This window comes from Arvicanthis niloticus, unplaced genomic scaffold, assembly GCF_011762505.2.
Source record: "Arvicanthis niloticus isolate mArvNil1 unplaced genomic scaffold, mArvNil1.pat.X pat_scaffold_956_arrow_ctg1, whole genome shotgun sequence".
NCBI classification, from domain to species: Eukaryota; Metazoa; Chordata; class Mammalia; order Rodentia; family Muridae; genus Arvicanthis; species Arvicanthis niloticus.
In genome coordinates this window covers 2164-17988 of record NW_023046521.1, presented here as the reverse complement: position 1 = coordinate 17988, position 15825 = coordinate 2164, and the positions used below count along the sequence as shown (strand labels likewise).

The following is a 15825-nucleotide window of genomic DNA, read 5'->3' as shown; positions in this document are numbered from 1 at the left end:
TCAGTCCATTATCATCATGGCGGGAGAAAAAAAGCAACCAGGCATGCATGGAGCTGGAGAAGGAGCTGAGAGTTGTACATCTTGTTCCAAAGGAAACTGGGAGAAGACTGATTTCCTGGAAGCTAGGAGGAAGATCTCAAAGCCCACCCCCACAGTGACACACCTGCTCCAACAAGACCACACCTCCTAACAGTGCCACTCCTTGAGCCAAGCATATTCAAACCACCACAGATAGATAGAAAGATAGATAGATAGATAGATAGATAGATAGATAGATAGATAGATAGATGATAGATAGGTAGGTAGATGATAGATAGATAGGAAGGTAGCTAGCTAGCTAGGCAGGCTGTAGTTCAGTCCTAGAGTGCTTGCCTAGAATACGTCTAGGTTCAATCCCCACCATTGCAAACAAAAACATATATCACTTCTAAGGAGATATTAAGTATGTGCTAAACTGTATAACCTGATTGTTAAGATGAAAGCTCACTATGTTCCAGGCTGGGCTCAAATTCCTGAGTTCACCTTTCTGCCTCATCTTCCTGAGTCCTAAGAAGGAGTACATGTGTGCTCCACTGTGCCTACCAAGTCTTTGGCATGGCAGAATGGCCAAGCTGCTGTGGCCCTGCACTGTCTACCTATTCATAAAATGTACTGCTTATGGGTATACACTCCTCAGAGGCTGGTCACACAAGAGGTATGGCTTTAAAAGTTAGTTCATGGGGCCGGAAGGATGGTTCAGAGGTTAAGCACATTGGTTGTTCTCGAGGACCCAAGTTTGATTCCCACCAACCACTAGCCAGCCCAGGGAATCCAATGCCCTCTTCTGGCTTCTGTGAGGACTACATACACATGGTTCACAGGCATACAGTCAGGAAAAACACACACATAAAATAAAAATAAAGACAATTAAGGAAGAAAGAAATATAAATAAAAATATATTCATATAACAGGCATGTGACATAAGCCTATATATAATCTCAATACCTGGGAAACTAAGATAGAAGAATCTAAAGTTCAAGCCAGGTCTAGACTATGAAGTAAGATCCTGTCTCTGCAAAAATCTTTTTTAAATTTCATAATTTGAGTTTGAATGGTCAAGTGCTACACTCTATCCTTAAAACCTAGAACCTAACAGACAGTGAAGTTTCTTTTCTTTTTTTTTTTTTTTTTTTTTTTTTGGTTTTTCGAGACAGGTGTAGCTCTGGCTGTCCTGGAACTGTAGACCAAGCTGTAGACTCTGTAGACCAGGCTGGCCTCGAACTCAGAAATCCGCCTGCCTCTGCCTCCCAAGTGCTGGGATTAAAGACATGCACTACCACTGCCCGGCAACAGTGAAGTTTCTGAAACCCTTTCCATTACTCCTGTTCTTAATCTTATACTTGTCAACAGTTTTTCTCATTCCTACAATGTATGCTAAATTTCCAATATTTTTTCCCACCTAAAAAAGCTCTGTGTGTGTGTGTGTGTGTGTGTGTGTGTGTGTGTGTGTGTGTGTGTGTGTAGGGAAAAAAAAGCTTTGATTATTTATTTGTTCTGGCTAGCCTCAAACTCACAGGGGCAGCTGCTTGTGTGTCCTGTGTGCTATGATTTACACTATGTATCACCACTCCTCTAAGCACTTCTAACACATGAACTCACACTCCTATGTGCTGCTCACTGAAGAGCACAGCACCTTGTTGTCTGATCCAGTCTGACCAATCAGAGCTGCCCCCCACTCACAGTTGCTATGCCTGCATTCCTTACATAGAAACCTGTCGTTAAAGTCATTGTCGCCTTTGCAATAAAACTCCTGAACCCAGCCTTTCTTGGGTTCTCTAACCCTGTGACTACCCTGATCAGACTTGATAACTTCAACCCATAATACTAGAAGAAATATCCTTTGAACTAGTTTTCTGGACTTTGCTGCAGAAGAAAAAACTTCTTTCATCACCTTGATTTATTCACTCCACTCATTACCTCGCATCTCACCAAAGTGAGCCTTTTGACTTCACAGAGGTCCTATCACCTAGCTACTCAACCAGGTTTTCTCTGCCCTGAGACAGTAGCCATCATCCTCTAGCTGTCTGTCTCTGTCTCCTAAACCCTAGCATTTCCTACAGATCATGTATGTGCCCAGACTACATGCTCAGTCATCCCTTTCCTACATGTATTCAAGTTACTTATCCTGCCAATAATGTCCATAGCCACAGTGCTCACAGACTCCGTGCAGGCTCTACCTCCTGGGAAGCCTTCTCTAACACTCTCCCAGGATGCCCACAACTCCACTTCATAATACATGCTTGGATAGGATTTTGGATTTCAGAGGTTTTTTTTCAGTTTGTCTGTCTGTTTTTAGACAGTCTTACTACGTAGCCAAGCTTAGCACAGTTCTCTTGCCTCCATCCTCTGAGTGCTGAGTGTGGGCATGCCTGTGTCTACTTTGTGTTACTTCTTTCTCTTTGTCCTCCCTACACCTTATTTACTGATTTATTTATGACACTGGACATTGAACCCAAGGCCTTTACACATGCTAAGTAAGTATCTGACCACTGAGCAACACTCTCCCCAAAAGCAAGTACCTAATTTTGAAGTATCTTCATAGAATTTACCAGTAGAACATCTCTAATTTGAAAATGCAAAGTCTGAAATGCTCAAGCCTTCATGTTGGCATTCAAAAGGGCATGCACTTGGGTTTTTAGATTTAAGATGCCTCACCTGCACTTACTGAGCCACTTCCAGTTTCAAACAAAACAAAATTCAACACCGAGTATCAGGAAAAAAGAAAGAGGGACAGTCAGCACTGACTTGTAAGCAGGTCCTTCACTCTGAAAGGCCAGGAGCAGTACACAGAACATGTTTCCTACCTTATTCGGCTCCGGGTGCTTGGAGTGACAGAGGCAGTGGGAGAGGAAGAGAGGGAGAGCTGCGGCGACGTGGTGCCCATAGCCATGAGAGAGGCTGGTGACGCTCCCTCAGATGCAGAGATGTCCCGTTTTATTTCTTCACTACTCCGTCGAGACACTGTGAGAAAGTCATGGTGGAATATAAACTAGTCCAACTACCGTGCAACTCAACATGGAAGTTTCACCCAAAACTGAAATTCGAGCTCCCATCTATCCAAATCAATGTATCCTAGAGGAACTGGTTCCTCGATGTGGACTGCAGCACTAGTCGCAGTAGCCAAGTCATGGGACCAAGCTAGGTCTCACAACAGAGGAAGGGACAAAGCAACCGGGAATACGCACACAGTGGATTTTTTTCTTCATGCCAAAAAGAACAAATTTTCATCATTTGCAGGGAAAGGGATGTACACTCTAATGAGACAGTCTCCCAACATTTTATATTATTACCCAAACTAAGTCAGTCTCACAAAGACAAATATGTTTTCTCTCACTTGTGGTTCCTGGATGCTATACAAGTCATAAAATCATTAAGTACATATGAGAAAACAACTGTATAGGGGAAGAAAGAGAAGTAAAGAAAGGGATGGGAAGAAGATAGGGAAATGATCAACTTTTTGTATTTGTACAAAAATCTTATGTCACATGATACCAAGTACTATGAATAAATACAATGCATTTTCTAATTTAAGGAAAGAGTTCTGTGTGTGAGAATTTGTGCATCTCAGATCTGGCATCTGTTTATGTTTCTTGGTTTTTTTCCCTCTACTTGTTAGCTTGGTATTATTATTATTATTATTATTATTATTATTATTATTATTATTGCCTGTTTGTTATTTAATGAGAGAAAGGAGTGAATTTGAGTGGGTGGGTAAGTGGGGAGGGTCTGGGAAAAGTTGAAGGAGGAGAAATCATAATCTGAATATATTCTAGAAAATCTATTTCAATTAAAACAAGTTTAAAAATTCTGAGGATAAAATGTCTTAGAAAGATTGAGAGTTACTTTATTTTTTGACATCTAGATTGTTTTCTTAGAAAAAAAATGCTTTGTCAAATAATTTTTAAATGTTGTATATATATATATTGACAATTACAATTGCATATCTTTTAAGAGTATAGAGTGATATACATGCTTTAAATTTTTTAGTTCGAGCTTGAGAATTTCTTCTGAAGATTCCTAAAGAACAGCTATTACCCTGTGAGAGGAGGAGCTAACCCTTGAACCCACTCATGACTGGGTTTAGTTTTCATTCCGAATACTTATACAGCTGGCAGAGGGATTGATGTCTAGAATCCCTGTGCTTTCAAACTGAGGCAGGAGGCCACCATGAACATGAGGTTAGCCTGGGCTATAGAATGAGACATTATCATAAAAAATTAAAGGATTTAAAATCTATGAAAAGGCTGGTAGTAGAAATACAAACCATATCACATCTTAAGGGAACAAGTGCCTTATTAACATGCAACATTCCCAGTATTTACCTAGTACACAGTGAGAGCTACACAAACACAGCTAAAAACCAAAGCAATATGTGCAACTACCCACCCCTACCCAGCACCTACAAGTAAAATAAACACACCCCTCTAAATGCAGAACTGCTGAAAGGGAGGAGGGAGAGGGGCATCTCTGCAGAGATGCATGCAGCTTCAAACACATACCAGGAAGACAAAAATTAAAAAGTATCAATCAAGTCAATTATCACTAAGTTTGCAAGGCTGACACAGAAAAAAAAAAAATCATCCTGGAACGCTCCTGCCTCAGCCTCTGCACATGAACACAGGTGTGTGCTGCCACACTCATGCTGGGCTAACAAGGTCGGGATGAAATCAGGACAAACAGGCAGCATTAGTAAAGTGTTACCCTAAAGATCCTGAAGGGGCAGATGCTTTCTCATATTAAATGACTATAGAATATCAAACTTACATGGTTTTAGGCATAATTTTATGGCTATTCTTTTTTTTTCCCCAAGTACATTGTATGTCTTAACTCAGTAAGTTTTTAAAGTGGTGTGCTAAGACTCTGAGATGAGACAACATTTTATGTGAGTAATGCCAACCCTTCACTGTAGTCAGTCGGAATCAAGAGTGAGAGGACACAGGGAGGGGTGTGCTCACTCCATGTCAAGGGGGACAGTAGCCAGACCACAGCGGAGCTATCAGGACTTTTCCTTTCCAGGTACAACTGAGAAGGCCACAAGGGAGAGTAATATAGGTAGCCGAAACACTGAGGACAAACACAGTGAGCCTCCAGTGCCCTCGCTGTGTGGGGCTTTACCATACCAGCAAGCAGCTTCCAGGAATTTTTAGTGTGCTTTGATTCACTCTTCAAATTAGTCATTGCATATCTAACTCTCAACTTTCAGAAAGATGTACCTTCAACACGTCATCTCTACAATGTGGGCAACTGAAGACTTCTAGGAGGGTTTTAGGGGTTTGTTTGTTTTTAATAATTTTTCAGATAAAAGTCATTACCTGAGATGGTCTTGGCACTTTCCATAGCAGGGACTCTTGGGAGAGAGGCGGGTCGGCTAGTTGAAGATGTTCTTAGTAGATGCTCTGCACAAAGTGGAAAGGTCACAAAAACAACATGGATGAATGCTGAGGTGGCAGAAGTACAGGGAAGGTGACTCCTACTGTTCTTAGCCTTCAGGCTCGTCCCTCCTCCTAATTAAAGGCACTTCAACCCCGCCAAAACAGCACGTTTACTAAACATGATCTCCACAGACAAGCACCATACGGACCTCTTCTAGAGATGATGGTGAGACATGCTATGCAGCTGACTCTTTCTAAGTCATTTTGTGCCACTTAATTAATTCTTCAAAGCAACTTAATCAAATTAAGAGGTTCCTTATTGCACTGGCCTAAGGCATAAACTAAAAAAAACCTTGCCTTTCTATGCCTACAGTTAGAAGGGACATCATATATACAAGTATCCATTGATATATGGTATAGTTAGAATTCCATAATACAGCCAAAAAAAGGAAAATAGTTCATTCTTATTTCAGGCAGCAGAGAAGGGTTGAAAACCATAGTGGAGTAGCCTGGGCCTTACCAGAAAGAAGGGCTGGGAACTGCATTTCAGCCAGACAATAATGGAAAAAAGATACGAAGGAGAGGGAAAGTAAGAGTCTGGTTTGATAAAGCATGGGTTATCTGGACAGCAGGGGAGGAGGCTGTCCAAGGCGATGACACTGAGAGCCTTCACTACCCACTCTGTGGTCTGAGGACTAGTCTAGCTAGTGTCATTGCTACTGTGCAGCCAGGAATGACACAATCAGATGCCACCCGCCGCCTCTATTATGGCTTCAGCTTGGTTCTTACACTTGCTTAGGAGTCTCTTTAGTTCCTGGAACACTGGCGCAATCTTTCTGTCCTGCTAACTCCCTCTTCCTGCACACATCTTATCTAGGGTTACGAACCCAACAGGCTGTGCTCAGGCCAGAAGACATGAATGCATGTGTTCTGCCTAGCCAGGATCTGATATGTTAGGGATAAATGACTAGTATAAAACTAAACAATAACGCCTGTATTTAATAAAGACTATTATTAGCCTTACTTTCCAAGAATGCCCACCCATTTCTTTTCTTAATATATTAACTATTTAGTAGCTGGAAAAGCAGGTCAATGATGAAGTATGGTTTAGGATGCCTGAGGCCCTAGGTTCAATGATTGGCAACAAGCAAAAACCAACCAAACAAAAAATATGGCATACAGTACTGAGTATCACTTTAAGAGTATCACATATTTTAGTCCCAATAATTCTTTTTTAAAAGATTTGTTGTATTTTTAATTGTGTCTGTATGTGCATGTGCACGCATACATGTATGAGTACAGGTACCCTGGAGGTGGAATTACAGAAAGTTATGAGCCACCCAACATGGGCAGTAGGAACCACACTCAAATCCAGGAGGAGCTTGTATTTTCATGCTAATTATATTATCCTGTTTGCAGTGCCCCCAGTTGGTTTTTGACTGATCAATAAATCTACTGGAGGCCAAGGTTGGGCAGGGAGAGAGAGGCGGGACTTTTAGGATTCCCAGGAAGGAACCAAGGAAGGAAGAAGAGGGGATTCCACCATGATGTGGGCATAGGAGATGGATTATGCCAGAAAGGTGCAGAGAGAGAGACAGCTGACATGTAGGTGCAGGGGGAAAGCAGCTGCAGGAGGGTTGCCCAGCAGGGTCTAGGACAGGAAAGATAAAATATAAATTTAGTAAGTATTAACTCAGGAGTATCAGAGGGGAGTGTGTGTGTGTGTGTGTGTGTGTGTGTGTGTGTGTGTGTGTGCCACGTGGAGTTAGGGAGTGGCCCAGCCATTGAGCTGTTTAAGGTATTGAAAATATAAGGCTGTGTATGTGGTCTGTCTTTGGGGAATCCAGAACACTGGGGTACAGTAGCGAGAAGCAGGTGTGCACCCACTGAAAAGTTTTGAGCAGATTAAAATACTGCTGCTTCAAAGTCCTCTGAAACAGCAGCACATACTCAACCACTGAGTCATCTCCCCAGCCCCTCGGAGTATTCTGCAAGAGTCTTAGGAACATGTAGTCTGAAATAAAAAGAGTTACTTTCTACTTAGGAGGCCCAGGAAGTGGGAAGGAAAGCTGACTTTCTACATGAGGACACACGGGCTTAAAATCATTAGTAATATTATCATAAACAAAAACTGTTTGATGAGTTGGATGGTTTTTCAAGGCAGGGTTTCTCTGTAGCCCTGGCTGTCCTGGAACTCTCTCTGTACACCAGGCTGGCCTTGAACTGAGAGATCCACCTGCCTCTGCCCTGCCTTAGTGCTAGGATTAAGGGCATGTACTACCTACCACACCTGACTAAACAAACATTTTTATACAAACAGTTTACAAGTATCAATCAGAATCCCAAATCCTATCAGCTTTTAAAGGAAGAACATTTCAAGTACAAATTCTAAAGGACAGAACAGAAACAGAAACCAAGGTTTTATTTACTTCTTTATTTACGTGTATGTGTGTACATATGCACATGTGGAGGCCAGAGGTCAAAAACCAGATGTCATTCCTCAGGAGCCATCTACCTTGGCTTTTGAGAAAGGGTCTCTCACTGGTGCCTGGGTCTTGCCAATTAGGCTAGACTGGCTTGCCAGTGAGCCCTAAGGATCTGACTGCCACTGCCTCTCCAGTGCTGGACTTCTAAGTGCACCACCATGCTCTGCTTTCTACATCGGTGCTAGGCATCAAACCAAAGGCCTGAAGTTTACACAGAAAGCATTTTACCAACTGAACTATCTATCTAGTCCTGTAATCAATGTCTTACATTGAATCAATTGTGAACCTAAAGGATCATTTCTTTAAAAATCTTTAGTCTCCCAAAGAACAACGTAGCAAATTAAGAAGGTAAAACAAAAGTTATAAAAACAAAACAGATATCTAGCCAGACATGATAGCATATACATTTAGTTACAGCAGGGCAGATAGGTCTCTGTGAGTTCACGGCCAGCCTGGTCTAAACAGGTCCCAGGCCAGCAAGGTCACACAATGTGACCCTGTTCCAAACCCAGGAGTGTCAGTTTTGGCTGGAAACTGTGAGAATCCGCCCCCTTACTCAATCTTCCCCTACACACACGCAACTAGGAAAATGCTCACCCACTCAGCACCAGGCTCTTCATCCGCCTGTCTGTTTATACTGCATTCTGAAGGTCCCTGCCTCTGTCCCATTTCAGCAGATAATCTGTTATAATACAGCTGCCCTTTCTTAAAAATGTACCAAAACTAGGCCAGGCGGTGGTGGCGCACGCCTTTAATCCCAGCACTTGGGAGGCAGAGGCAGGTGGATTTCTGAGTTCGAGGCTAGCCTGGTCTACAGAGTGAGTTCCAGGACAGCCAGGGCTACACAGAGAAACCCTGTCTCGAAAAAAACCAAAACCAAAACCAAAACCAAACAAACAAACAAACAAACAAACAAAATGTACCAAAACCTTTTTTTTTTTTTTTTTTTTTTTGCAGCAGGAGCTCACTATGTAGTCCAGACTGGCCTCAAATGCTATTCTCCTGCAACAAGCTCGCAAGTCTTAGGTTTACAGGTATGCAACACCATGCCTGGCTAAGTTATTCTTCTTATGTGTAGCAGGGCCAGAGGAGTAGCTCCCCAGTGCTACTTAAGGGCATGGGAGAGACCCTGAGCTCCATTCCCACTGCAAAAAGTAAAAGCACCCTTAGGAACTGAGCAGCTGTCAAGCAGGCCATGGGCGTTTCCTAACGAATTTTCACTCTAGAAACCCAAGCTGAGACACACATGCCATAGTAAGACCGCGGGTCCATGTATGTCTGCAGTGAGCAGGCTGGGTTCTGTCTTCATGTAAAGTTGGGTCAGCCCTCTTCAGGAAATGTGACTCACGTTTTACATTTTATAGTGATAAATTCTACTGTGTTGACATCTGAAGCTATTTTTTTAAGCAGTCTTAAGTTTTAATCATGTTTGTATTAGTGTGTGGTGGGCACATGTAGAAGCCTGAGATTAGAGAGGCTGCTTCCTTCCCTTCTTCCACCGTGCAGGTCCCAGGTACTGAAGTCAGGTCCTCAGATGTGGGGTCAGGCATCTCTGCCTGCTGAGAACCCCACAGGCCTCACCTTTAAGTCATTCATCAAACAAAAAATCATGTGGGCACCTCCTACTTGTTGGGTACTGAGCTTACTGCAAAAGTCACAGAAAGGAGGACACAACTTGCTTGTCACAGAACCTGGAGGCTAGAGTAGGACCATGACAGCCACTATTCTGTGAGTAAAGGGTTCATGGGGAGAAAAGAAAGACCCTGGGAACCCAACAGCAGATGAGACTGGGCTGAGACGTCCAGAAAAGACTAAGAAGTCACCAGTTGTGAAAAACAGGCTGGTTGGTTTGTTTTCTATCAGAGGCAGCCTGAGAAGGGCCTACCCCTTTCTCCTTTACTTCAATTAGCCAGTATGTCAGATAGTGAGGTTGAGTTCTCAACAATGGGAAGATGCAGGCATCACCTGTATCAGGGCTTGTACGAAGCTGCATAGTTCAACAGCACAGACACAGCAATCTTCATGGAGTGCACTCTCCTAAGCATGGTTGTTGTGGTTTTTTTTGTTTGTTTGTTTGTTTGTTTTTGTTTTTTTTTTTGTTGTTGTTTTTTTTTTTTTTTTTTTGGTTTTTTGAGACAGGGTTTCTCATGATAGAGAACTCAAGGTTGTCCTCAGCTCCATAGCAACTTTGAGGCCACCCTAGGCTACAATGAGGCCTTGTCTCAAAGAAAGACTTTAAAACCAGAGAAGGGGAATGAATATAAAGGGGGGAGCCAAGTTTTTTAAGGATATAGCTCCTCTCCTGGTATACTGACCATGCTTCAGGAGACGGCTACAGACCCAGAAGTATATGGACAGACACACTGGAGGTGATAGTTACTAATTTTAAAACAAAGGAGAAAAGAATGTTGAAGAATGTAGAGAGTGGCTTATAACTGCCTCTAACCAGTTCTAGGGAACCCAGAGCCCTCTTCTGGCCTCTGCAGGCACCTGGCACACACACAGTTGTATATACATACATTCAGGCAATCACCACATACTCATAAATAAATCTTTAAAGAAAATCATTACTTGTTATAAGGTTTGACAACCTTGGCCCTACTGACATTTGGGGCTGTACAGACCTTGGTTGTGGAGATTGTCTGTGAAGGGGAGGGTGTTTAGCAGGATCTGTGACCTCTGCACAGTGAAAGGTAAGCTCACACGAGTAGCAGCATGTGGGTAGTGCTAGCACCCACATGGTCCCTCTGGGAATCAAGATTTTTTTTTTTTTCCAGTTGAAGGAATCTAGAGAATGACTCTCTCATGGTTTGTCTTATTTTCCTAATTTCTATGGACAAATGGAAAGTACAAGAAAACAGACTAGAGAGCCTAGATGGTCGTGCATACTTTTTACCATTCCCATGTGGGTGCCAGGGACTGATCCCAGGTCCTCTACAAGAACAGCAGTGTTCTTCACTGCCAAGCCATCTTTCCAGATCCAATAAAAGAAATTTTCTCAAAAGATTTATTTTATGTATGTGAGTACACTGTCACTGTCTTCAGACACACCAGAAGAGGGCATCAGATCCCATTACAGATTGTTGTGAGCCACCATGTGGTTGCTGGGAATTGAACTCAGGACCTCTGGAAGAGCAGTCAGTGCTCTTAACCACTGAAGTATCTCTCCAGCCTCCTAATAAAAATTTTAAGTTAAAAAATAGGATGTTGCCAGGCAGTGGTGGTGCATGCCTTTAATCCCAGCACCCGGGAGGAAAAAGCAGGCTCTCTATAAGTTCAAGGCCAGCCTGGTCTACAGAGAAAAAGATCTAGTACAACCAGGATTGTTACACAGAGAAACTATCTTTAAGATGAAGAAGGAGGAGGAAGAGGAGGAGGAGGAAGAGGAGGAGAAGAAGGAAGAAGAGGAAGAGGAGGAAGAAGAGGAGGGGGAGGAGGAGGAGAAGGAGAAAAGTGTATTAATGTTAATAGAGGGGGAAAAAGAACAGGACAAGGCAAGTAGAAAACATTTATCAAGATGGCAGACTTTAGTTCAGACTCATGAATAAGCATGGTAACACTGAATGGTGTAAATTTATAGTTACACTGAAATAGGGTCCTAGTGTAGACCAGGCTTGCCTAGAACTCAGTCTTCCTGCCTTGCCTACCTGAGTAATGGGATCGCAGATGTGTAGTACCATACTTGGCTTTGCCTCGTACATCTTTTCCTTTGTTTTACTTTATCTATGTCTGTATATTAAAGTGTGAGTCTTTAAAAGCATGTTGTTGGATCTTAACTTTGTTATGTGTTCAGACAGTATCTGTAGAAATGGGGGACAGTAATGCACTTTCCACACTCTGCAGCACTAGGGGCACACGTGTAACTAACTAACTCCACACTCTGCAGCACTAGGGGCACACGTGTAACTCACTCCACACTCTGCAGCACTAGGGGCACACGTGTAACTAACTCCACACTCTGCAGCACTAGGGGCACACGTGTAACTAACTCCACACTCTGCAGCACTAGGGGCACACGTGTAACTAACTCCACACTCTGCAGCACTAGGGGCACACGTGTAACTCCACACTCTGCAGCACTAGGGGCACACGTGTAACTAACTCCACACTCTGCAGCACTAGGGGCACACGTGTAACTAACTCCACACTCTGCAGCACTAGGGGCACACGTGTAACTCCACACTCTGCAGCACTAGGGGCACACGTGTAACTCCACACTCTGCAGCACTAGGGGCACACGTGTAACTCCACACTCTGCAGCACTAGGGGCACACGTGTAACTAACTCCACACTCTGCAGCACTAGGCAGGAAGACCCTGAAGTCAGTTCAAGGCCAGTCTGTGTACATAGCAAGACTTTGTCTCAAAACACACACACACACACACACACACACACACACACACACACACGTATATCATGAAAGCTTCATGAACTAACAGCTCATTTCCCTAAGTGTAGTTAGGACACGTCAATGAAAACTTTGACACATCAGATCAGCTGGCATAACGTCAGCACTAAGAAAATAAGTTACCAAAGAATGCAAAGATTAACAGAAAAGTAAAATGATATGAACATGTTAGCTGTACCTTGTACAGGAATTTCTCCATAGTTTGATCTCTTATCTGACAAGGCTGTCAGAGGCTTGGAGGTTGAGATTGGACCACTTATGGAATGTCTCTGAAATGAAAGCAAAGGCATGTGAGACTCACAGAAAAAACAAAGGTTTTCAAGAGCAGATACTTAATTATAAACAATGAATAATTCCTCTGCTCTGCTATGGTAAGGTATAAACACACAATAGACACAGTATATGATCTGTAGACTGAAAAAAAATTCCTTGGGGGCTAAAGAGATGGCTCAGTGGTTAAGAGCACCCACTAGCTGCTCTCCCAGAGGACCTGGGTTCCCAGCACCCACATGGCAGCTCACAACTGTGTGTAACTCCAGTTCTAGGGGATATGACACCCTCACACAGATAAATGTACATGCAAAACACCAATGCATATAAAATAAAAAATCATTTAAAAAATAAATTTATTAAAAAAAAAATCCATTCTTATGTGGTTTTAAGAAATAATATAACCAGCATCCTCATCACTCAGTTTCCTTTAATGGAAGCATCTTATAATTCTATTATTAAAACACCATTATTAAACATACATTATTAAAACTAGAATACTGGCACAGTCAGAGACAAAGACACTTCCTCTACACAAAGACACTTCCTTGGGACCCTGTTATACTAACATATATCACTGACCTTAACAGCTCTGGCACTCTACAATTTAATTCTTCTATTTAAAAAACTTAAACAACCATATGCCAATTCACTAAACACAAAATTAAGTTCCAAACTGAACTATGGGTGTGTTTCTATTGTTTCTATTGTGGTTTTATTGTTTTTCTTGTCCCCATGCCAAACAGACCTCAACTATGCCTCCCAATCAATAATTCGACAACTTCCCTAGATCAGGCTGTGCTTTTTACTCAGCACCCCTGCCAAAATCACTATTAGGTATTTCCTTATCCCCTGATGTAAGCATATACAGCAGCCTAAACACCCTTCCTCCACTACTGCACCAACCTATAAGATATGTAACTCCATGCTTCCTTCTGTACTTCTATTTGCTTGGCTTCTCTCCAGCCCCCAAGCCACTCTAAAGACAAAAATCTCACTAAGTAACCCTGGTTGTCCTGGAACTTGCTAGTAGACCAGGCAGGCCTCAAACTCACAGAGATCCACCTACCTCTGCCTCTACATCCCAGCCCTCAGCTGTATCTCTCTAAAATCTAACTAACCTCCAGCTACTTGCTTCGATTTCCCATAAGATCTATCTAAGAGATATGCAAACGGCTCAGCTTCTCCACATCTTCACACTGCTAACCTTCTACTCTGTATGGACTGGTACCTTACTGTGAACTTCATTTCCATTTCTTGATGACTGCTGATGCTGGCCACCCTTGCATATGCTTACATATAAATCACCCAGCCTTTAGTACATGCTGTCTTCAAGTTACTGCATGCAAGTCTTTTCTACAACAAGTAAACATTATAAATAGATGCTCTTATGCATGGTATGCCTTTGCTTATTTGCCACGTGTTTAGGACAAATTTTAAAAATCCTGATGCCCAAATATCAGTTGCTTTTATGACTCATTTGTGTGTGTGTGTGTGTGTGTGTGTGTGTGTCCTAAATAAGAAGCCTTTGCATGCTCAAAGAATACAAAGATTTTCACTACTGTTCTTGTCTATAAACTTTATGTACAATGCTATAATTTGCGTCTACTGGCCAACCTCAGTATCTCATATACTTTATCTACCCTCCTACTAACTAACCCTGACAGTATGTCCTATGGATATCTAGTTACTCGGAACCTTGTGTAGACTACTCCTACCCTCATACTAACTATCCCTGACAGTATGTCCTATGGGTATCTAGTTACTCGGAACCTTGTACAGACTACTCCTACCCTCCTACTAACTAACCCTGACAGTATGTCCTATGGGTATCTAGTTACTCAGAACCTTGTACAGACTACTCCTACCCTCCTACTAACTAACCCTGACAGTATGTCCTATGGGTATCTAGTTACTCGGAACCTTGTGTAGACTACTCCTACCCTCCTACTAACTAACCCTGACAGTATGTCCTATGGATATCTAGTTACTCGGAACCTTGTGTAGACTACTCCTACCCTCCTACTAACTAATCCTGACAGTATGTCCTATGGGTATCTAGTTACTCGGAACCTTGTACAGACTACTCCTTCTCTCTTACTAACTAACCCTGACAGTATGTCCTATGGATATCTAGTTACTTGGAACCTTGTGTAGACTACTCCTACCCTTATACTAACTATCCCTGACAGTATGTCCTATGGATATCTAGTTACTCGGAACCTTGTACAGACTACTCCTACCCTCCTACTAACTAATCCTGACAGTATGTCCTATGGATATCTAGTTACTCGGAACCTTGTGCAGACTATTCCTACCCTCATACTAACTAACCCCGACAGCTGGGCTGAAGTCAGCTGTCTACCGCAAGTCTCTATCTACTCTCTAATCTCTCTTCAATGAAACATACTGTTAAGTGTTGTTGGGGGCCGACTTTTAGCAGAAAGCGGCTATCAGCTTTGCAGCCATCTTGAGCCATATACCCTGACATGAGACTTGGATTACAATAGCCTACAACAGCTGAGCACACTCTGATAACATCTTGCTTTGGATACCCAGGACTTTCCTTGGGTGTGTGAGATTAAAGGTGTGTGACTTAAGAGTGTGACCTAGAGATCAGATTTAGAGACAAGACCTAAGGGCATGATTAAAGGTGTAACTTAGAGGCGTGGCTTAGAAGACATGAGACATATAAAAGGCAGAGGCAGACGGCAGAGAGATATACTCTTTAGGGAGACTCTTTAGAGAGCACAGCTAGACTTGGGACTTGGACTAGGAAGAGAGACTGAAGAATAAACGGGATTGAATCACACTCTGTCTGGTCTCCATTCTTCGAGTCCGTCCTCACTCTCTCTCTTGCTGAACCCCGACCCGCGGACCGGAGCGGCAGCTTGGGTCGGGATACAGTGGCCGCCAAACGCGGGGGCAAGCCCGGGCCTCAACATTTTGCTGGGGGCCTCAACAAAGTGTCATATTGTAAATGTTGAAATCAAGTACTCCAAATCCTCCAGATGTTTTCACATACTCAAGTCCCTTTGCATTTCTATATAAATACAAAATTACATTTCATTTTGTTGGATTCTGTTAAAAATTTGTAAGACTGTTCTGGCAGTCTAACTGTGAGAAATAACCTACTATATTATTTATGTACACTGTATGACAAAATACCCCAATATTTTACAGTGACTTTAAACAACAAAGGTTTATGATCTCATGATTTCTATGGGTCAAGAGCTTAGCTAGGTAACTG

General features: G+C 42.5%; 1 protein-coding gene across 1 annotated transcript in view; it reads right to left on the bottom strand.

Moving 5' to 3' along the window:
- LOC117702542 (cytospin-A-like) overlaps nucleotides 1–12601 on the bottom strand; it is a 44999-nt gene extending 32398 nt beyond the window's left edge. Inside the window, exons 1-3 of the mRNA XM_034493629.2 lie at nucleotides 12484–12601; nucleotides 5352–5435; nucleotides 2844–3000 (exon numbers count right to left, since the gene is read on the bottom strand). Of these exons, the coding sequence (XP_034349520.2) occupies nucleotides 2844–3000; nucleotides 5352–5435; nucleotides 12484–12595 (353 nt within the window). The 5' untranslated portion in view covers nucleotides 12596–12601. The remainder of the gene's footprint in view (nucleotides 1–2843; nucleotides 3001–5351; nucleotides 5436–12483) is intronic.
- Nucleotides 12602–15825: the final 3224 nt, after the last annotated feature.